Source organism: Teleopsis dalmanni, chromosome 1, assembly GCF_002237135.1.
Source record: "Teleopsis dalmanni isolate 2A chromosome 1, ASM223713v2, whole genome shotgun sequence".
NCBI lineage: Eukaryota > Metazoa > Arthropoda > Insecta > Diptera > Diopsidae > Teleopsis > Teleopsis dalmanni.
This window is the reverse complement of record NC_051846.1, coordinates 69,240,016-69,264,185: the sequence shown is the minus strand read 5'-3', so window position 1 is coordinate 69,264,185 and position 24,170 is coordinate 69,240,016. Positions and strand designations below refer to the sequence as shown.

At 28.5% G+C, this 24,170-nt stretch overlaps 1 protein-coding gene across 3 annotated transcripts; it reads right to left on the bottom strand.

The window, feature by feature from the left end:
• Window positions 1–703: 703 nt before the first annotated feature.
• Window positions 704–21,974, bottom strand: LOC119668431 (gastrula zinc finger protein XlCGF57.1). Of its 3 annotated transcripts, none has more exons than XM_038077929.1 (5): window positions 21,922–21,974; window positions 7,046–7,145; window positions 4,118–5,000; window positions 3,666–4,058; window positions 704–1,377 (listed from the first exon to the last, which is right to left on the bottom strand). In XM_038077929.1, the coding sequence occupies exons 3-5, from the start codon at window positions 4,793–4,795 to the stop codon at window positions 784–786; spliced, it is 1,665 nt and encodes a 554-aa protein (XP_037933857.1). In that variant the 5' UTR covers window positions 4,796–5,000; window positions 7,046–7,145; window positions 21,922–21,974; the 3' UTR covers window positions 704–783. The 3 variants fall into 3 exon arrangements, with proteins under 3 accessions (XP_037933857.1, XP_037933856.1, XP_037933858.1); XM_038077928.1 differs by having other exon boundaries at window positions 21,708–21,963; XM_038077930.1 differs by having other exon boundaries at window positions 4,118–4,952; window positions 21,708–21,963.
• Between the last annotated feature and the right edge of the window lie 2,196 nt (window positions 21,975–24,170).

Below are 24,170 nucleotides of genomic sequence, written 5' to 3'. Positions count from 1 at the left end.
TAATTAATTATATTTTTATTTTTAATTGTTAAATTTCAATACTATTCTATTCGTTATGAAATATAATAAGTTTCTATTAAAATATAATAGTCACTGTAGTCTGGAAAATTGGACGTTAATTACAGCTTATATTCACAAAATATTTATTCAATAAATAGTAAGAGACACTCTTAAAAACATAGAAACTATATATGAACTTATTCAGCACAACAAGACAATTCAATTGTTAATATCCGTCAATACATTTTATTTTTAAATTGTGTTACGCTAACAAATAATGATATTGTAGGTTGAACTCATATAATTTTAGATGTTTTTAATAAAAATGGTTTCGATTTTTATATATTCAGTTTTGTACATTTTAAAGATATAACTTATAAACTAAGCATATACATAAAAACTATATGAAAATAACTTTACTCTTACTGGCATGAAGAATATATAAACTAATTTTAGAAATAAAAATTCTCTGAAGTAATGAACTTTTTCTTTGGATATAGAAATATTTGGTTTGGATTTTGTATTAGGGAACAATATGTAATGGCAAGCAAAAAATTATTTATTTTATTATGATAGCCACTATGATTATCTAAGATAAAAAGTGTGTTAATATATATTCATTATTAACACGAATATAAAAATAATTTGGCAATTTTATATAAACGTAATATAAGAAACTAAAAATTAATTCAATTTATGGCACATAATATTGCAAAACTAATAAAATAAATATTTTAAAGAAACAAAACAAGAAAAGAATGCAGCACTGCTGCGGTTACTAAATCATTTTTGTTTCATATACATCGTTGCGATTTTATCTAAAGTACTTTCAACCGATAGCTGCTCTTTGCGCAAATGCTCCATTGGTTTGGCTGGCACAATCCAATTAAGAAACTCCTCAACGTTTAAACGTAAACGTGCGATTGCTGATAGATTCTGATCATCGCATACTTTACGATTAGCCAGTTTAAGCGATGCTATTAGAACATTATCAATTAGACGCTTCTCAAAACCCAATTGCTGTAATCGCTGTTTGGATGATATCTTTTTGTATAGATAAGCTACCAAGAAACGCATGTGCGACAATGTTTGCATATCCTCATCGGTGGTATCTCTTTCTTCCGTCACATTTTTACTTTTGTTACATTTCTGTACATGGGATTGTAATTCAGCCTTAATTTTAAAAAATTTATTGCAAGTAGTACACATATACGCTTTATCCTGATGATGTATCCTTTTCATGTGTGTTTTCAGATGAGCCAATTGTGAAAAGCCCAATTCATCTTTACATATTTGACACAGGAATGGCTTTTCACCAGTATGGACACGAATATGCAATTTGAGTACGCTGGAGTAAGCAAATGTTTGCCAACATATCTAAAATGGTTTGAGAAAGAATTATTAATTTATAATTAAAGAAAGGATATTTACTATTAATAAGAAATGATAATAATAATAAATGTTTAAATGTCATCTTAGTTAATTAAAAGTGAACTACATGACTAATATGATTTGCCGTAGGACATTAACTTATTGTTATTTAAATCTGGTCATTTGTAAGAATTGTGGTTACTATCGTAAGTTATTTCCTACTTTTTTTAATTTATTATATTATTATGTTTTTTATTTATTGAGATATAATTTTTATATAAATTTAGATTATTCACTAAAGTGCCTCTCATCTACTCTTTCTTTGTCCAGCTTGTCACGACTATAATAAACAACGACGTCATCACAACAATAAATTTACTATTATCAATAATTTCCTTGGCTGTAAGCTTTATCAACAACACTAACCATTTTCCTTTGGGTGTAAACACAAAATTTGTGTTTTTGCTTTATGGTATATGCAATGAATTCGAGTTGAGCTACACACCGCAATAACAACAACCGAAGTCTTGTTAGAAGTAACCAGTATAAAAGGCAACGAAAAATCAAACAAACATCACTTGGTCGTAGCACTTAAAACAGTGCGCATCGCAGCAAGTGCATGGGCACTTGATCGCAGGCCACGGAGCAGAGCACTTCGCAGCACAAAAGGAATTGATGCCCAACCTAACAGCATAGCCAAGTCGGTAACGCTGATTCCAAGCAACGTAGCCTAGTCGGTAACGCTGATTCCCAACCTACCAACGTAGCCTAGTCGGTAACGCTGATTCCAAGCAACGTAGCCTAGTCGGTAACGCTAATTCTAAGCAACGTAGCCTAGTCGGTAACGCTAATTCCAAGTAACGAAGCCTAGTCGGTAACGTTGAATCCCAACCTACCAGCGTAGCCTAGTCGGTAACGCTAATTCCAAGTAACGGAGCCTAGTCGGTAACGTTGAATCCCAACCTACCAGCATAGCCTAGTCGGTAACGCTAATTCCAAGCAACGTAGCCTAGTCGGTAACGTTGATTCCCAACCTACTAGCATAGCCTAGTCAGCAACGCTGATTCCAAGCAACGTAGCCTAGTCGGTAACGTTGATTCCCAACCTACCAGCACAGCCTAGTCGGTAACGCTGATTCCAAGCAACGTAGCCTAGTGGGTAACGCTGATTCCAAGCAACGTAGCCTAGTCGGTAACGTTGATTCCCAACCTACCAGCATAGCCTAGTCGGTAACGCTAATTCCAAGCAACGTAGCCTAGTCGCGTACGTTGATTCCCAACCTACCAGCATAGCCTAGTCGGTAACGCTGATTCCAAGCAACGTAGCCTCGTCGGTAACGTTGATTACCAACCTACCAGCATAGCCTAGTCGGTATCGCTAATTCCAAGCAACGTAACCTAGTCGGTAACGTTGATTCCCAACCTACCAGCATAGCCTAGTCGGTAACGCTGATTCCAAGCAACGTAGCTTAGTCGGTAACGCTAATTCCAAGCAACGTAGCCTAATCGGTAACGTTGATTCTATTCCTAATACTAATCAGTTTTCTCATTATAGAAATTGTAGTAATTTTCAATATTTATAATTGTTAGTAAATAAGTATTAATAGAAATATTGTAAAGAAATCTATTTGGTAAAAATAAGTTAATTAAACTAAAAATAGCCCGGTTTTTTTAAATTACTATACGACGAGAAGATTCAGGGTTATAAAAAAATTTTCTTGTAACAAGCCTGGGATCCGGCGAGCAAAACCTCGGCGGAAAGGTTCATTACAAGCTCATACACAGCGGCGACTCAACACTTTAGGATTCCTCTTTCTTGAGAATCTTGATCAATTACAAGACCTCCCCTCTAAGCAAAATTCTAAGCTTCGTCAAGGGTTCAATGTTATTTTAAAGTGGATCCCCTAGGGATCTCGCGTTATAACCTATTCTATTCTAGATTATTCACTCTTCTTTGAGTATATACATATTCATTGTCTTGTCTTACCTCTCTAGGTTTTCTTACGTTTAATTTAAAGTAAAAATAATCGACGTAACTAATGGTGAATTCCAATAAATATGGATTACTGACTTACTGACAAACATCTTTGCAGATCTAATTATTTAATTCACCACATATATACTTCACGATATGAGCATATTTTGTGTTTAATGGCTTTTAAATATTCTAATAGTTTAAAACAAGCTTACTGAATAAAACTAAAACACATATTTTAAATAAAATCTTTAAACAAAAATTAAATACAGTTGCTTAAACTAAAAGTTATTTAAAGACTGTTAACCTATGCAACTCACTTGACACTGATAAGGACGTTCTCCAGTATGCATTCGCATATGAACATTATATTGAGACTTTTGTGTAAAGCATGAATTGCACACTCCGCATATATGAGTCTTGATATTTTTATGAGTTTTCATATGCGTAATCAAATCACCATCCTCGATAGTCTCTTTACACACATCACAATCAAATTGGTTCAGTTTAAAGTGTACATTTTTAATATGAGCACGCAAGACGACATCATTAGGAAAGTGTTCTTTGCAAATTTCACAAAAATGATCAGGACCCTGTTCATGCCGTTCCATATGTACACGCAAGTTAGTAGGTGATGAAAAACTCGCGGAACACTTGTTACAAACGAACTTCTTAATACTGTTCTTATGATGTGATATTTGATGTTGTTTTAACTGGAAATAATCAAAGCATTAGATATCTATGACAAACATACATCTACGACAACACTTACCTGCCCACCTCTGGCAAAACTCTTATCACACAAATTGCAGACGTATGGTTTCTCTCCCGAATGTATACGCATATGTAGACGCAAACGCTCTTTAAGCGCAAACGATTTCGGGCACAACTGGCATGGAAATTGGCGTTTATCCTCATGTACGGTCGTTATGTGATTCTTTAAATTGACAGCCTGACGAAAGCATTTGCTACACTGTTCACATTTGTGTGGACGTTCATTACTGTGAATGAGTATATGACGTTTAAGATCAGTTTTACCACCAAATTCCTTCTGACAAATTTGACAAATGTGCGAAATGCGAGATTTTTTGGCTACTACTCCTGATTGTTTGCTAGTTGATTTTCGTATAGAAGATGTTCTCAATGTAGATAATGACGACGATATAGATAATTCAAGTTTTGCTTCAGTTTCATCTTCCAGCGATGAACTCGGTGAAACTTGATCATTATCAGACTTTTGTGAGTTGGTATCATCACAAATGGGATTATAATCAATATCATTGGCATCATCATCTTCATCATCAGTGACACATAGCTGTTCTATAATAGCTTCCTCCTCTTTCTCATCTAGAATTAAACGTGCCGCTGGCGGAGACGAAAGTGATATGCCACTGTCACCCAGCAACGATGAGGCATAATCTTTCGATATGGAACGGCGACTACGTACCATGTTTCATATATTTTATTTAAAATTTTTATTTCGTAAAATTTAATTTTAATTTAAAGTCTTGTTTTAGTTTATATATTTACATCTAATTAACTTATTTTTTTTTTTTGTTTTTGATAATTATTGCATTTCCTTCACCACAAGCAATTTTTTAGCAATTCTAAGTTAAGTTTTTGTCAAAATTTTAATTTACTTTAAGCTACTTCACCTTTTTTATTTTAAATGTTGTTTTATTAATTCATTGATTTTTATATAAATCGATATTTTTTTTAAATTTTTTAGTAGTCAAAAAATATATTTTACAAACGTTCATTTTGTAAAATTATTCATTTATGTATTAATGTATGTAAATTCAACAAAATCGTTTTAATTCGACCTGGACCGAAAAGCTCTTCTTATAGCAAAAATCTATCTTAGAAGTTATGTTGATGAAGAACATAGAACCATGAACAAGGACACTGGTTGTAAAATATTTAATTTATTATTTGTTATTTAAAATTATTGTTAAACAAAAAACTATAAACAGTATAAATAACCGCCTTATACCACATGTTTTTAAGATCAGTTATATTAACACTCCGTTCTGAGGAAGAAGTTAAAGACACTTTAAAATTACAGCGACAGTTATATTGAAGATAATATAACAATAAATACAAAAATCAAAACTAATTATTAAGTTTTTTTTTATTTTAATTAAGCCTTTTCTTTAATGATAAAGTAATTCATTTAAGTTAATACTAATTATTTCCAAAAGAACTGTGACCATAAACCTCCTCTTAAATCAAAAACCTAGCTCAAGAAGGTTTAGGCAAATAATTGTTAGTGAGTAATGGAAATTTATAGAAAATTTAAAGTAATGTGTATAAAAAATGCTATATAAAAATTACTAGTTTTCGTTTTAATTAAAATGGGTTTAAAAGTTAGATATCCTATAATAAGAAATCTGTCTTGGAATATAAAAGGGCATAATAGGAATGAAATTTTGAAGTCCAAGCATTTTAAATTCATTTTAAATTCATTTTAAATTCATTTTAAATTAAGTGAACTACTCAGATAATTTATAATTTAAATATTTATTTTTTATTCTAATTAACACTTCAAATATATTGAATTTTGTCATCTAACAATATCAAATAAAACATTTTTTATATAATTAATACAGCTGCTTTGAATATAGCAGGCTTACCCCAATCTGTCTTAGAATATAGTAGGGGATAAAAGTAATGAAATTTTTAAGTCCAAGCATTTCATTTTAAATTAATTAATTAATACAGCTGTTTTGGGTAATAGCAGCCATACCCCACCCATAATCTTTAAAAGAATTTTAATTTAATTATCGATAATTGCGACCTAATAAATAGAAAGATCATCGATGACGAATATCTAGCGGTACCTGAAGTGTTGAACGAAAAAAATTGTTGGTTTTATTTTTTACGTTAAAATTACAGTTAATATTAAAAATGTAGTTCTTTTAATATTTAGATAAATAAGTATGTTAAGTATTAAATAAAAATAATAATATTTTTAGTATATTTTTTTAAAGTTTACACCACATTTATATCGAAGAAGTTGTTGACCGATTATGCGATGGAGCCACTGTATATATATTAACATATAACATATTATTATATTATATTAATATGTACAAATATGTATCGTAGCTAAATTCCTATATTTCTGCTAAAAAAAACTTTTAGAACACATAGTTAAACATCTTTTATCGTAAGTCAAAAGAAAATTAGTAGAACATAGTTAAAGATCTTTTATGCAAAAAAACTTCTTAGGTTTTTTATAAAGAAAAAATTCACTTTAATAAAAATACAATGAATGTGAGGGACCAAGTACTGTACTCATCCGACTTTGTTCCCTATGACTTTTTTATATTTTCGTATATAAATTTAACTATCCAGGAGGGTGTTTCAAGTCCATTGCATCCAAATATCACTTATAAGCTTATCAAAAGGCATGGAAGATGGTGCTTAATACGTTTTATAATACTTGAAGACGAAGACGCCAAATAAATTTTATTTTTAATATTGATTTTTTTAGTGGTTTCTTAATAATTTTTAATATTTTTTACACATATTGTACAATACATTTTCGATATATTTTTGCTTAATACTGATTATATATATATATATATATATATATATATATATATGTTTATAAAAATTCTGCATTTAGAAAATATATTTTTTGACCACAGTAAATGAAAAAAGTTTATTATTAATTATTTATATATAAACAAAGTACCAATTTTCAACCAACACCAAAATTCAGTTTCAATTAAATTTTAAGTTAGATCGTGTATCTGTATTTCAGGGGGTGATTAATATGATTTGTGAGTCAAAAGCTGTAAAAAGAGAAAATATTTCAAATTAGAAATAAAGTAAAGCGTAAATAAAAGTACAGCAGGCACAAACACAATACAAAAAAAAAATTATTTCAGCTGAGTACGTTCACGAAAAGAGCTTAGAACAATTTTTTATCATTTTTAAAATAAAAATTTTTTTTTTTTAAATTATTTCATATGATTACTAATGAATGAGATAGATGTTTTAGTTTACGAATAAAAACCAACTGTGTCAACAATTATTTAAGTGCTACAGCAAAACTGAACATGAAATTGAACAACATTTTTTTTGTTTATGAAAATTGACATAACTAACTGCGGTTCTCCATGTAGTTTGTATATAATTTGTTCAGTAATTTCCACTTGCATTGTAAACACTCGTCTCAGTTCAAGTTTGTCGCTTAAATCTTTTGTTCCATATGTAAATACCACATTATGAATTATTACGCAAACATAAAGTAAAAATTAAAAAAACCAGAATTTGATAACTAAAATGTTACAAGCTGATAAGCTGATATCATAAAATAATACCCATACAATGTTGAAGTGATAGCAAGTAAAAAAAGTCCTATCGTATCAAGATTTCATTATAATGTACAATAATTTAGTAATGGAATTTTCTTATTAAATTTCAGAGAAAAAAAACTAAAGCAAGTTTTTTCTAAATAAAACACGCTGTCTATTAAAGTGATTAAATAAAAAGATAATTGTATGCGATTAATGTTTGTATATCATTTGGGACATGTGTTTGCAGCAGTTGACTTGAATCAGACGCAAATGTGGTTCCTATTTCTAATCAGTTGAAACAAAGATATACAGTCTTTTAAGTAATCCAATTTCTCTGCTTTACTTAAGTAGACTAGCAATTTCACATGTCCTCATAGAAAATTATGCAGTATGGAGACCAATTCAGCAGACCTACGTACAACTATATTATCATTGATTGTTTTTTGTATGACTCGCTGCGACGCTACGACATCTTTTTAAATTCAAAGATGTTGTACTTTAACGACATTTATTTGGGGAACAAGAGTCTTTAAACGTAGCCCTACACCGTTATCTTTTAACGGTAACCTTCCTATCAGTATCAATTGAAATAATTAAATAAATAATATAAATAAACGCCAAAACTCTAGAAAACCGTAATCGCTTACTTATTTATATATATATATTTATTTCTTTTAAGATAATTATATCTAATGGAATTAAAGGCCCAATAGCATTAGTAACCTTCCTATCAGTATCAATTGAAATAATTAAATAAATAATATAAATAAACACCAAAGATCTAGAAAACCATAATCGCTTACTTATTTATATATATATATTTATTTATTTTAAGATAATCATATCTAATGGAATTAAAGGCCCAATAGCATTACCTAATGTGGACAGTAAAAATGATCAAGGTTGTAGTATTCTGCCACTCTGGTACCTATCATCTCTACTTTCTATTATATGATTGAGGTGTTATTTTCACATAAGCAAACCTCTTCCTAATAATTTCCTGAAAATGTGAATATTTGTGATTGTATTATTTATACTCCAAAAAATCAAGGATGAAAAGAGTTCTACGAAGATTTAAAAATAAGGTTAGAAATAAAATAAGGGGACACTCTATCTTTGTAATTATTTTTGACAATTGCTTATACAGAAGTTTTTATAAACATAGAAATAGTAGTTATATGTTTTGTGTTTACGATTACTGACATGTGGCAAAAAAAAAACAGAAACAATAGCAGAAATAGTCAAAAGAACTTTAAAGTGAAACCATACAGACTCAAAGCAATTCCTATTTTTAGTGCATCGAAGTATTTATAACAATATTTATCTGAGTAACCAGAGAGAATACATCCAAAGAAGTTTGGAAGAATAGTCAAGAATATGCAAACTACAGATGTTTAAAATGGTTAAACATAAGCTCTCATACGAATCCAAAATTTGGTTGTGATTCCTTATCACAACGTCTATCTTAAGTTTTTTAAAAAACCAAAGCGTGGACAATTTTTTTGCCTTAAAATGAGGTTGTCTCAATTGAATATAACGAGAAGTTTTTAGATTTGACGAAAGATATTGTTAATTTATCAAAGTGCAACAATGAATTGGCTTTATTTTAAGAACATATGACAGCATCACATGCGTAAAGCAACTGAAAATGCTCATATAGAGCATTGATAAGACTATATTTAAGATGACGTAAAAAAAATTAGAGAAGTATAGCCAAGAATAAAGAAGAAACGAGAAATATGATATATGAAGAATTCAAAATTCATGCTATGTTGTAAGGATAAATATAGACGATAATGATGGTTATTACGATTAAGAAAGAAAACATGAAATTTATGTATATGTATTAAAATTATTACAACTACTCCAAAAAATTATTATCTAATGCTAAAAAAAAATAGAATGTTTTATAAGTAATCTAAAACTTCTACTAAAAAAAGACCAAAACTTATTTAATATAAAAAATTTTTTGTATATCATTGGCCTAAAATAAAAGTTTTGTTGTGATATTTATTGGAACAAAATATATGAAGATTTGTCCAAAACTTATATTGACAAAGACCAGAACTGATTTAGTAGTATAGTACATTTTTATGCTCTGTTTAAAGTTTTGTTGTGATATTTATTAGTATAGAAACATAGTTGTATATCAAAAAAAAGTGTAGATAATCCTGATCTTATTTTGCAGATTCCCCTTTGCAAACTTAGACTAAAGACAATTTATTTTTTATTTTTGTTTTATTTTTTTATTAGAATATTTTTTAGATTTAACACTTAAAGTTTCATAAAACTCAGTTGAAAGTTTCAGTTTATTTTATTCAAATGTTTATTGTTTTATTAAAGGGATTACGCACCTTAACTTTAAGAATGAACTTAAAAGCATTGACCAATATATATAGTAGAGTTTTGTTTTGTCTTGTTTATATCTTAATGGTTTGTTAGCTGTCAGTTAAATTAAGGAATTAAAAAAAATTATAAATTAAAGCAACTTAAGTAAGTCCATAATTCTAAAATATATTTATAGATCCAAAAATTTGTGTTATTACAAGCAACGAGAACGTTTAAGAGTGATGTTCTTTATATGAAATAATACAAGCATTTGGCACTTTTATATAAAGTTATAATTGCATATATATTCATTAATATACTAATGCAATAAAAATAGGTGCAGTATTTAAAATGAAAATGAAATATCGGAAAGTTGATTAATTATTGAATGAAAGATTTTCACATATTTTTAACGTTTCTAATTTCGAAAACATAACAAACACGCACATGTTTAATTTAATATTTTTAATTGAATAATCGTAATTGTTTGAAATTAAGCTTAAATTACGAAAAACGATCTGCGAAACTGTGCTTAGGGCACAAACTATGCAATGTCACGATTTTCATTACCAATTCATGGCCCAGCGATAAATAATCTAAATTTCAAATTATTCATTCATTACCTTTGTTTGCTATAATCAAATTTTAGCAAATTTTTTTTCATAGAACCGAATTTTTAATGACTTTTTTTTCTAATTTAGCACGGAAACGCATGTACAACGTCTGCCACTACTGCCGGACGCATTCACATTTCGAATTAACGAATTTATACACTCGCAGTTCTAGTTTCGAGCTCATCACAAGGCACAGCACTAAATTCGAAATAAATCACGGACGAGCTCCCCGATTCCAAGTATGAATCAAACCGACTATTAGACTTAAACTGAAAAACACATTTCCAAGATTCAAAATAAAACGACAAAAAGGGGAACAAGAGCATGCATAGAACAACACCACTGGAGAGAAAATGTCATGCAAAGCAAAACACAAAACAGCAAACATTGCTGATAAAAATTGTATTTTGTGTTGCTTTTCACTAAAATTGAAAAGCAGAGCAGATACATTTAAACAAACATAAACGATATGTAGGCATCTGGTCAACAGATGTTTCCCTTCCACGCTCTTCCACTCTCGCTGGCTTAGAGTGTCGTTATAATTGCATTGTTTGAGCTGTTATTGTAAATACATTTTATTATTTGGAAGAGGGTTGAAAGAACGTTGTTATGAGCGCATGCATGCAACGACTACGTCGTCCAAAGCCCACTAAAGTTCGAAAATGTTGACGATCGGTGACGTCTACTGCGGCCGCTTGCAGTACGCAGCGTGTGTTATTGGTTCATTAGTTTATGAGCTGCGAGCGACGCTCCCAGTTCTAAACGAAACTAGCAATGTCATACCGCGATCGTCACAGATTATAAAAACAAAAAAATTAAAAATTTTAGCAAATGAAAATGTTCTTAGTTTTCCAAGTGTACCGAGAAAAGCAATTATAGTTTTGTGCATGCCAATAGACTGAAGTTCGATTCATAAACTTCCTCGAAGGCGTAATTGGAAAATTAAAAACAAACGCTTGAATGAGCCCTCACCCATTAACATTTTTAATGCCTGATCGTCTCACTGAATTTCTAAATTGAATGCAATTAATTGGAAGCTTTAGTCGATGACCAATGCTGACAGCAAATGTGGATATTATTAAATGGATTTAGCTTACAATATACTTTGCTTTGTGTTGAATTCCCAACTGAAATGACATTAATTGGAAAACAGAGAATTACGCGAATAACAAAATTTTACAAAGAATATATTTATTTTTTATGACACACAATAAAGAAGAAAATATGATGAGTGACATCTTAGGTGGAAAAAATATTGTCCAAAATATAAATTTTAAGTTTAAAGCAAAACAAAACTACTAAAGCAAAAAAACCTAATTTTACTTAAAATATAACGAAACAATACAGAACAAAGTACGGCAATGGCATATTCAGCCATTGTATATAGTATATAGTGGAGATATGTACTATATAGTATATATAGTGCAATATAATACGAAAATTTAGTAAATTGTAGAAACACTGCCCACATGTACTTCATTCTGTCTAAACCAATGAAGAACATATGTCAATCAAATAAGAATCGCAATAAAAACTTACAAATTTTGGAAATTCAGAAGAAAAAAATAAAAAAATATATGTAAAAAATAAAAAAAAAAAAATAAAAAAAAAAAAAATAATATATAATATAATAAATGATAATCTTCCCATGAAATAAGAGAAAGGACTACAATGTCCACGCAAAGTTTTCTTATTCTCTTATACTTATGTATTTAACGTTGGGGCCTTATGTTAACATGATGAAAAACCATATTTTTCCCCTTGAATAATTCTGACCTATTTTTAAAATTCTTATTTTAACACAATTATTACAGGCGGCAGATTCAAGTCAATCATTGGTTCAAAAGATACAAATAGCTCATAATGTGTCCCTATATAAAATTAGTCAAACACATAGCATAACCTATATTTTCACCAACCGTGGTATTTTCACCGTTTTTGGAACTTTAACTTATTTTGTGCCAGACTGTACAAGCAAAAATAACATTATCAAACGTTTTAGGATTAATAAGATTTTTAGAAAAAATTATTAAATACAGTTAAACTTCCATAAACCGAACTAAATATAGTGCAACGCGGTTTAGAGAGCAAATTACATATAATTACAAAGTAATTCTTTAACTCAAAGTCTCCATAAGTCGAACTTTTTCTTTGCAAAAGGGTACTTGAGTTATGGAAGTTTAATTTTTTTTTTAAAAAACTATTTTACAAATTAAAATAGTTTAATAGATTATAAGATTATTAGCTTATTCGAGTAAGACTACGACTAAGGTATTTGACATAACTATTTCTGAGTTATTAAAGCTGTTTGAGACAAGATTTTCTTAAGGTAAACTATTTTATTGAAGACGAGTATCTTAATGATTTACTAATGAATGATTTCCAATATAGCATATATATAAAGCAACAATAAAAAAAAATTGATAGTTCTTTGGTTTTAAACTTTTGGTTTTAAAGTGTTAAAATAATTATATATACGCCGATATATTATGTCAATAATAAATATTCAAATACTTTTGTTAATGTAAACCTAAATGTATCAAAAATGCATTATGCATGAGTTAAATTAGAATATAAAAGATTTCCATACACAATAAGTCAGGGGAAAATTACTCAACATACTTTTTATTTCTTTTATAAGGTGGTCTAGAGTTTTTATATGTTAATCAAATTTCCTAATTAAACTTTTGCTCTATTTTATTATTTTAATTCACTTTTTTAGATTATGTTATGTTAGATATTGAATACGATAAGAATTACCAAAACATAAAGAAATTTTATAATATTGGAGAATCTAAAATGTTTTTGAAATTGGTCAATGAAGTAGAATTACAAATATAACTAAGAATATATAAGATATATGGATATATCATCATCATTATTAGTGATTATATAGTCAATGTAGGATCTAAGCCTGTTTAACAAAAGTCTTTCATTATTCTCTGTTTTTTTTTGCTTTTATTTTCCAATTTCTTATGTTCATTTCTTCTAAGTCCTGCTGCACACTGTCTTTATAGATTTGTCTATTAATCTATTAATCAATTAAGTCACCTAAAAGGCTTCACACATAGAGTTAAGATCAATTACTATGATCAATTAGTCTTAAAGAAGTACAAGGGTAACGACAGATAAAAATTTGTTTTATTTATGAAAAGTTATATTGCAATTGGGATACTACTTCAAACAGAATCTGTTTATAACGTTACTAGTTCATATTTCTTTTTATTTTAACCAGGGTTTCTTAAACGCTAGTAAGTGGACCGCTAACGGTTCAAGCTACTACCACTCGTCGGTTAATTATATATTTTATTTTCGATTTAAACGATATAATATTCTGGTAAGAATATAATAATGTTATATATATTGCTAGTATATTATATTCTGGTAAGAATATAATAGTGTTATATATATTGCTAGTATATGGATACTAATATATTGTGGATATGCTAGTACTAGTACACAATTAGTCCTTGTAAAATACTTTGAATACACATTAAATATTTTTTATATGTTTTGGACTCTCTCTCTCTCTCTCTCTAGGAAACAGTCCAAAACATATGAACGACTGGTTGGGGCTGGTTTAAAAAATGGAATAGAAAAGCTAAGCATGGTGATGATAAAATTCGACTTGCGTTAATATAAAATAATGAATGACTTATCTTAACTCTAATATAGTTTGCTTAATTGTCTAGCATTATAAGGCAATAAGCCTTATGTATATGTTAAAACATATATTAAAAAAACTGCAAAATATTGTAATTTCATGATATTACAACTAGAAATAAATAATAAAACAATCAAAATCAAAAAAAAAAAATCTTTTGCACTTAAAAGTGCAAATATATGCCAAAAAGTCAAACAAGAAGGAAAAACTGATTTCGTAAGCAAAATTTTAAGAATTTTAAATTCGAACAAAAATAAATTTACTGTTGTTTGGAAATTTTATTCCGTAATTTGAGCAAAAATGCAAAATAAGCAAAAAATTTAAACAAAAAAACTGTCAAAATGCAAATTAAGTTTGCGACACGTTGAAGTCTTTTGTTTAACTTTGTGTTTTTACTTCAATTCAATGGAAGCACATTTTTGCAGTGGTAAATTTTGATAAAAGTAACTTCGTTTAAAGAAAACCTTAAACGATGATAAAAGGGTTGTTGGTAAAGTATTTGGGTTTTTGTATAAAAACCAGTATTTTATAATCCAAGAACTATGAATATATACGATATACATTATACATGCATATACAATTACAGCAATGAAAATTCCCCTAACAAACACGGCTGTTGAGAGCAAATCCCTTTTAAATGCGTGATTTTTTTAAAACAAATTTTCATCCATTTTTATCATTATCCAGAAGAACTTAACCCATTTTGGTCGGTTTGTGCTCTAAAACGAATCAAAATTGACTTACGAGTAGTCGCTCAAAAAGTCTTAACTGTAAAGTGTTCATGAAAGAGATATATTAATAGATTAATATATTTTCTCACATTTTTGTTTTGTATCAACAAATCTCATTTATTTAAATAATGAGATGTACTTAATAATAGATGTACTTTAAATACATCGGTATAGCTTTCTTTCTTCTTTCATAACGTTACAATGAAAAAAACTTTTCTTGCAGTCATTACCAAGTCAAAGAAAACACAAATTTTTAGGACAATCCAATCAGAGCTTTACGAACTTCCGTCAAGCGTAGATCTCCGAAAATCAAAACAAAATCCCAAAATGAAAAATATTCTTCATAACAACTAATTAAACCAACAGGAAACTAATAATATTAGTAGAATAATATTAGCAGAATTATATTAGTAGAATAATATTAGATATACAAACATTTAAAAAACTCACCACAAGCTCAGTAAAATATTTGCAATCTTTCGAGCCAATTCTTTTCCGATTTGGCGGAAATATGTGAATAAGTCATAATCATAATCAGAAGATTTAAAACCATCAGCATTACATGGTCAAATAAGTATCCCAATACGCATAAAATGTATCTATTGTAATATAATTTATAACATATAATGATCTGAACAGTTTTATAATTAAAAACGATACGATACCTGCCCGGGAATTAGGTCTATTTGATGACGAATTTTAGTAAAGGCAGTTATTTGGAACAACTATATGCACTCCACTACATATCAATATACAGATAGTACAGAGGCATGCAGATGTAGCAAGGATTATGATAAGGATTATTATTATTAATATAAATTAATAACTTACTTAGTTGCATTGTCCTTATGCTAATGTTCCATCTATACCCGGACAAATAAGCTTATTTATTGATCGGTTAGATTAAATCCAACTTAATATATAGAGCCATACTCGCAAACATCACAAGCATTGATCTTCAAGGATAATTTGTATTATTTGCACATGTTGACTTCAAAAGTTTTATTCTGAGTTTTATCTCTGTGTGTGTATTCACAAAACATCGTTCACATGGTACTTAAGCAGAAGGAAGAGCTCTACGACTCAATTGTTTTATGTTATACAAAAATTAATTAATAAAAATAAGAATAATCTGGCAATATTTTACCTTTATATATTGTAAAGACTATCATTGCCAGATACATTTCTTATACTATGTGGTTCACAGACCGACGTATACTCGTAATTGGTTATTATAGCATTATAACGATATGGGAATCTTTTCCATTCATTCCTAATGGTGATTTTAGTGAGTATATGTATCACACTGTGAGTATATGTATCACACATTCTATTTTTTTCACCAAAGACAAAAAAAAATAGGGATATGATGTTGACAGAAACGAAATAACAGAAGCTTCAGATGTTATAATTTTGATTATTCAATTCAGCTAAGATTTTAGTTATTTTAAGGTAACTAATATCGACGCTTCAGATATGTTATTATTTTTCATTAGACGGCAAAGCAACAGCTAATTCTTTATATATATATATATATATATATATACTCTTATATATACAGTAAAACTTCCATAACTCTACTTATACAGACTTCGAGTTAAAAAATTGTATATAACTTGCTCTCTAAACCCTTTGGCACTCTATTTAGTTTAAGTTATAGATAGTTCGTGTTATAAAATTTTGAGTTATGGAAGTTTAATTATATACGTATCTACTAGTAAACGAACAAATTACATGGGCATCAAGTCTATAAATAATTTTAGCTAATCGATGAAGACACAGCTAATTCTTTTCACTATAGCTTTCCACAACTTCTCTAATAATTAGATCTCATCTAATATTAACATTCATTACACGATAAAGCAATTGCTTAATTTTACCACACTTTTTAAAAGCTAACTAAGTAAACAAAGCAAAATCAAATTGGAATAAAATTATTTAACAAAATTTCTATTATTTGCTACAAATTAAATGAAATATTTTATAAAGAGATTTTTCGAACAGTAGTGTACTACAACAACAATTATTTATTTTATATTATTTTAATTAATTGTATTTTTGGCTGACCATACAGCAATTTCGAGTATTGCCAAACACCCTTCATCAGTGGTCTTGGAAATAATTCTTGTATTTAATTATTTGTAATTAATTTTTTGAGACTGCAAAAACCAGGAATCGTACTCTGCCCTGCCAAATTTGAAACTCAGAGTAAGCACACCTTAGCCAACTGACCCAAAGCCGTACTTGACTTTTATGTTCGCACATTTTTCTGAAGTTTTATTAATTTGTTGTGAAAGTTTTAACAAATTCACTTGGTGTGTTTATATTAAAACGAAATCATAAACCAGCTGTAGAATATTTGATTTAATTAATCATACTTTTTTTGTAATTATTACATTTCAATACCATTCTGTTTGTATTGTATAATATTATATAAATTAGAATACAGTAAACAGCAATAAAGCATGTTTAAAAGAAGAAAGAGAACTGAAAACAGAATTATTATTACTAAATACTATAAAATTTTAATTAAAAAATCAACAAATGTAATAGATTAATGTAGCATAAACAGTAATGAAATTGTTTACTCTGATAAGATAAGAGGGGACGACTCTTACTAAACGGTAAGCTGGAATATCTCATATAATGTCATAAGCATATGACGCAGTCAGAAAGCAGAACATTTTTGATATTTTTTAAAGTATAAAATGATGAAAAATATAATTAAAGGGAGCGACTACTGTGTGTCGTTTAATTATTTCCTTATAACCTTTACCTTGTATATATTATAGTACTGACATTTTTTTTTTACACCTCACAAAAAGCTTTGTTTATCGTAGTTTGATTGAAGTTTTTCATGACAAATTATTTCGCCGAAATGTCAATCCGGTTGACGTGTCACTTAAGTCACATAATAACTGCAATTCGTTACACTGATAAGAACAGCAAAAATCGAGAATTTTAAATAAAACAATTTTATGTGCACAACAAACCAATAAACACACGTGTCAAATCGTAAATTATTTAAAATAAAAATAAAGAATTTTAATAAAAAATGCACAAAAAATGTAGAAAAAAATTTCGAGCACAAACTCAAATTGAAGTCTTTCGTTTCTTTGCACAAATGAAAACTATTTCGAAGCGAATCGCCTCCGTCTTAATGCATCGAAACAGTAACTCTTCTCTTATCGCCTCTGTTGATTTTCGTTGTTATATTAACTGTTTTATCAACCACGTTGTCACTTCACTGATAAAACATACATATTTATTCAGCACAAGCAAACATTAAACAGAGCACAGCCAGTACACACTTTTCCACTCTTGGGTAAACAAAAAAGCACATTTGGATTTAATTGAGGCCACACAGAGGAAGATAAGGCAAGGATTACGTAGACTGAGGTTGAAAAACTACTCCGGCGCATTTAATGTGGCACTATGAATGTAGGAACAATTGAATTGTGATGAAATATAATTACTATTAAATGTTATTCGTGACTTATTTCTAACTAATGCTTATGAGATTTATCTTATTTTATTTTATTTATATGATGTAAGAATAATCTTCTTAAGATATAAAAATATTTAAAAAAAAATTTAATATCTTTTAAGTGCTGAATAGAAGTAGGTTAAAAGTGTATTAACTACTCGATGAATTATTTCTAGTACTCCAACTATGTTTATCAGCCAGAAATTTTGGATGATATTAAAAGTATCGACGACTTTTCGGGCATTATTATTTATAACCTTTAGCCATTTTTCTGGTAACTTCATAATTCCATCGGTGTAAAACTTTTATGGCTTGCTTATAGAAGTTACTATTTTCAGTGTGTCTTCAATGAGACAATCTTTTACCGACTGAGTTTTGCAGATACCTAAATAAGTGGTGTTCAGACGGTTCAAAGTCCGGGTTAAAGTGACAATTTACGGGCACTATACCTAGAATAATTCTAGTATACTATAAACTGTTTTATGAACGTGATTCTATATTCATAGACGGAGCATACAGCATTCAATTTTATTCGAACTAAGTTATGGGAATAGCTGACAGTATCGTTTTTAAAAAAATTTCCATGTTTCAATTCGCTGTTTTCCTCTAAGTTATAGTCAACTCACTTGACTGCCTAGAACCATATGAGTTTTTCCTCTATGTATGCCAAGCAATATTTTTGCTTGATCTTCTAAGACTGTGTACTATATAGCCTCATTTGCTTTTCTAAATTTGTGATTCTGTGATTCTGTCTTCTAGGTGGAGCATAGAGCCTCTGGTCTCAATTTAATTCGAACTAAATTATAAAAATACTTAACGGTGTGGTTTTATAAATAATTTGCATGTTCCAATTCGCATGGTTTCTCGATATGGATTCTATCTTAGTGTATGTCAAGCAACATTGCTGTTTGGTCTTCTAAAAATGTGTACTATACAGGCTCATTTACTTTTTTAGATTTTTTCTGTTGCTCTAGTTTAGCCTACAGATCGATATGAGTTCCTGAGTTGTCTCATAACACTAATCAGTACAAAATTAAGCTTGAAGGTATATTTGCAACTACGATACAGGTTCTTTAATATGCACTATCATAATTGTGAAGAGGATAAGGAAAGCACATCACATCTCTATTGAGCTTGCTGTGCATATTTTTTAGAAGCTTATCTGTTAAGAAGATTAGAATTTTTTATTATTCTGTTGCAAATGAAAACCATTTATTTTTCAAGATTTTCTTGTGTTGCTCTAATTTTACTCATTCTAACCCACAGATCGTTATTGGATATTTCTAGGACCACCAAGGGCGCAAGATTCTTTGTAGAAAGTTTAAATTTCTGAGTTTTCTCGCACACATTTTGATCTTTTAGGTAAAAGAATGTCTGTTTTATTCTTAAATAATCAGGATCATAATTGTGGAAAAGGTATGGATGATATGCGCATCATATCTACTCTAACCTAACTCGCGCCTAATTTTTAGAAGTTTACCTTTTTAGAATTTTGGTTGTTTTTATTAAGCTTTAGTAAACTGCCTTACTGAGCTTAACGTTGAAATATTAAAATATTTTGATATTGTATTAAGCGGTTAATCGATATACATGTATAAACAAAAGCATTTTTATTAAAAATTATTAAATCATTCATTCAGTTTGACTGTGTAAGATGCGCTTAACAAAAAAAATTATTTTTCCCCAACCCGAATGATTACGACAAATTTTTATAGCATACTTATAAGCGCTAATTATTTAAAGTTATAAATTCATATCTAGATAAAAAATTATATTAGGCCTTTTTGAAGGCTCGCAAGTATGGAAAAAAATACATGCTGGCCTATATTGGCCACGTGAGCCCTTGGTATCACTATTGTAATATGTCAAGGGTTATGTCTTGACAATTAGCAAAAATAGCAGAATGCAAGCAAATTACATTTTGTATAAAAATAAATAATTAAATTAGATTGAAAATTAAAATTAACACAAAATTAAGAGGAATTGTTCGCTTATTGCGTTGATAACACTTTTTTTTACTGGCCGATGTGTGTGATAGTATACCTGTACTGGCCGAGATAGAGAACATAGTGTTGTTGTTTTGTATACATTTCGGCCAATACAGGCTAGCATAGGCCAGCAAATTGCTGTTTTTTGCCATACTTGCGAATATTTTTAATGTTCAAAGAATATTTTATATTTTTGAGGTAAAAAGAAAGTGAGAGTAATATTTTAAATAAATTTTAAACATTTCTCATTTACTTAAACTTGTTTTATTTTACTATTTACTATAGAAAATTCACCGTAAAATTTCAAGTCTAACATTGCCTTGTACTTAATGGGTTAATTTATAGGACGAATGACCTAACAGTCCAGTTCCTTATTCTTAGTTAACTTTAACATTAATTTTAAAGTTAACTTACAAATAAATAAATAAATATTAATTTATATTAGAAAATACCACTAATATGTGTATTTTAAAACTAATGTTACCCGAGTCTTTACTTTTATATTTATATTTTAAATAATTTAATGAGGATTTATTTGTAAGGTTTTTTTAACAATTTTTATACTAAACTACAAACTAATAATGACTACTAAGCCATATGTAAGGACTTTCTTAACTAAATAGTATAAATGCAGAAGATGACTGCTTAGTCCAAGAACGAGGAGGCAGCTTAGCTGCATAAACTTATGTAGATAAACGAAGAAGAAATTAAAAACAATTTGAACAATTTTTTAAATAAAAAAAGTTTCCTATAAAGCTAAAAGAAAATATTGCAGACAAATTTACTTTAAATCACAGTAAATTCGAAACTCTTTTAAATATAAAATCATATTAGAAATTAAATTATAAAACATTATCCTAATAAGAATTGTCACCTTAATTCTAATCAGAAAATCACTGTATAGTAATTCTAATAAGACCACGTTGAAAAAGTCTATATGAGTCTACATGAAAACCAACCAGACACATTTTATTAATAAATACCACAAATAATAAATTAAAACTTTTTGATTTAACACAAGCGTATATCTCTTAAAAAATAAGAACCAGTTTAAATACATAAATAACAAAAACACAACAATGTGTACATAAAAACTTAGAAATATTATTATTTTGTGTAATGAATTAATAATAATTTTTTTAAAATAAATGCCACCACCAATTTTCATCCTTTCGAATGCTCACACCAGAAACAGATTGCATAGCCCGCACCACATATAGAACACATTTTAATATTTGCTTACCGACGCCGGCACTGCTCTTCAGCTTTCACATTATATTCTTACGTTTTTATTTAAAAAAACATTGCAATAAAATCATTTAATAGAAAATATGTACAGCCAAGCCATAATTCAATTGGACTGCATTGATTTTTTTTTTTTGCAAAATCTGCTTTACTTAAAGCTAACCGAACCATATAAAATATACACCCCGCACGCACATTTATTTTTAACTTACGTAAATTTCCAATAACATTATTTTCTGGTATTTATTTTACATTTTTAGCATTTATTATTAGAATATTTAAGTAAAATTTATTTAACCACATATTTGGATTTATAACATTTCAATTAATTCTTGTTATTGTTTTTCCACAAGAGTTCTACGACTGTCAAACGAAGAATAATTGAAAACGAATTGTGAGAGAGACAAAAGTAAGAATAATATTAAAAAAGAGTGTTGCCAGACTGCTAGTAAAACAAAAGATTTCAATTAGTACACAAACTTTTCAACGCATATATTTTATAACATTTTCATAATGTATTAAACCTAAACAAAAATATTAGGTACAAAAAAATATAAAAATATATATTCGAAAATTTTTATTATGATTTTAAATTAATTTATATATTTTAATAAATGAATATTCCATAAAGAAAAAGTAGTTTTTCGAAAAGTAGTGAACAACAAAAATTATTTTTTATATTTCAATTAATTGAATATTTGGCTGAGCATGCAGCAGTTTCGAGTACTGCCATCGAGTATTGCTCATCATTATAGTGGTCTTGGAAATAATTCTCACATTTAATTATTTGTAAAAAAAATTTTAGAAATTGACTGCCCAGTCAAATTTGAAGCTCAGAGTCAGCGCACCTTAACCAACGGACCCAAAGCCGTACTTGACTTTTTTATGTTGGTACATTTTTCTGAAATTTTGTTAACTTGTTCTAAAAGTTTTATTAACAAATTCACTTGCTGTGTTTATATTAGAACAAAATCATAAATCAGCTATAGAATAATTGAATTAATTAATTATATTTTTATTTCTAATTGGCAAATTTCAATACTATTCTGTTTGTAGAGGCATTATTTGTTGCATGATTTATATATTCTTTTTTATGTATAGAACCTAATATAGCAATGTAATACGTAGAAAGTCATGCTAATGTTACTCCACGATTGTTTATGAATTACAATTTATAGAAGTACCATACATACATATAATATCTAATAGCATATTCACACTGTCTCATTTAGGCGGTTTTGCTCATTATATCCACTAATGGGGATTATTTACCATAAAAAGTATATATTTCATGTAAATGAGCTTTTTATCAGCTTGTTTAAGGCGAAAAATGTCGAATGCAAACCTTAAAAAAAGTTTCCCAAAAAGGAATTGATCGAAATTTGAAATATATGTGATATGTTGTATATGTAAACTTTAAAGAAATAACAGCTGAACTGTAGAAAGACACTAATACTATGTTCAGACAGCCAAATTTCGTTAATTTCGTAAAAATGAAATTAAGTTAATTTCGAAAGTGTTCATACTGCCCCAAATTAAATAAATGATATGTTTGTAAACAAAAAACATGAATTATAAAAATTACATGCTTCAAACACCATTTGTATCTGAGAAATTTTTAAAGTTCATTATTATAATTATAAAGGATGGTATTCAGCAGTTTTATTAGCTTTAGTGGATTTCAGATACGTGAATTATCTGAAAGCTATTTTCCTTAATTTCGACTAACCTCAAAACAGAATTTTGTATGAAAAAACAACTTAATTTTACTGAAACGTTGGGGAGATTAAGATTAAGATGTGTGTGAACATAGTATAAGGAAGCAAGTAGTTAATAAAATCTTTGTTTTTATTAGTTGAATATGTAATTAATACAAATAATATATATAAATGATTTAATATATCAATTTTTTAAATTTTTTTTGTGATATATTATTAAGTGAAGTTCTAATTGCTAATCACAGACAAATATTCACATATGTGTATCAAAATAATAGTACGGATTTCTTTATAATGATAAGCTCAACAATTTTCATCTTGAAAGTAGTTTATACTAAAAGTGTCTATATATTAAATAAATGGACTGTAACGCATATCGCACACATGTTAACATAAAATACCAAAAACCACAAGATACGGTACTCATATTTGAAATATTTTATGTGAATTTTATTGAAATACATTTGTGTTATTCAAGCAGAGCGTATCGATTTAATTATTAAAAATATTTGTTCAATTTGGATTACTTAAGGCAGTTGATGGAAACGATTACTAGTATTTTTTTAAACATATGTGAATCACATTTTAAACATAATAAAAAAAGAATCTTTTGTGGTATAATTGAAGGCCTCAGTAGTCAGCGGTATATCTGTGCAAGTTAGTTTTTAATTTTATAAATTATAATAACTTTATTAATAAATAATGTAAACCAAGAAAATATAGGATATGGCTACAATTAGCAT

Excerpts from the sequence above, each read along its gene's own strand:
- LOC119668431 (XM_038077929.1), bottom strand. The coding sequence starts at position 4,795 with ATGGTACGTAGTCGCCGTTCCATATCGAAAGATTATGCCTCATCGTTG. Across the intron at positions 4,059-4,117 it reads GTTTTGCCAGAGGTGGGCAG|TTAAAACAACATCAAATATC; the intron begins GTAAGTGTTGTC and ends GATTATTTCCAG. Across the intron at positions 1,378-3,665 it reads AACGTCCTTATCAGTGTCAA|ATATGTTGGCAAACATTTGC; the intron begins GTGAGTTGCATA and ends AAACCATTTTAG.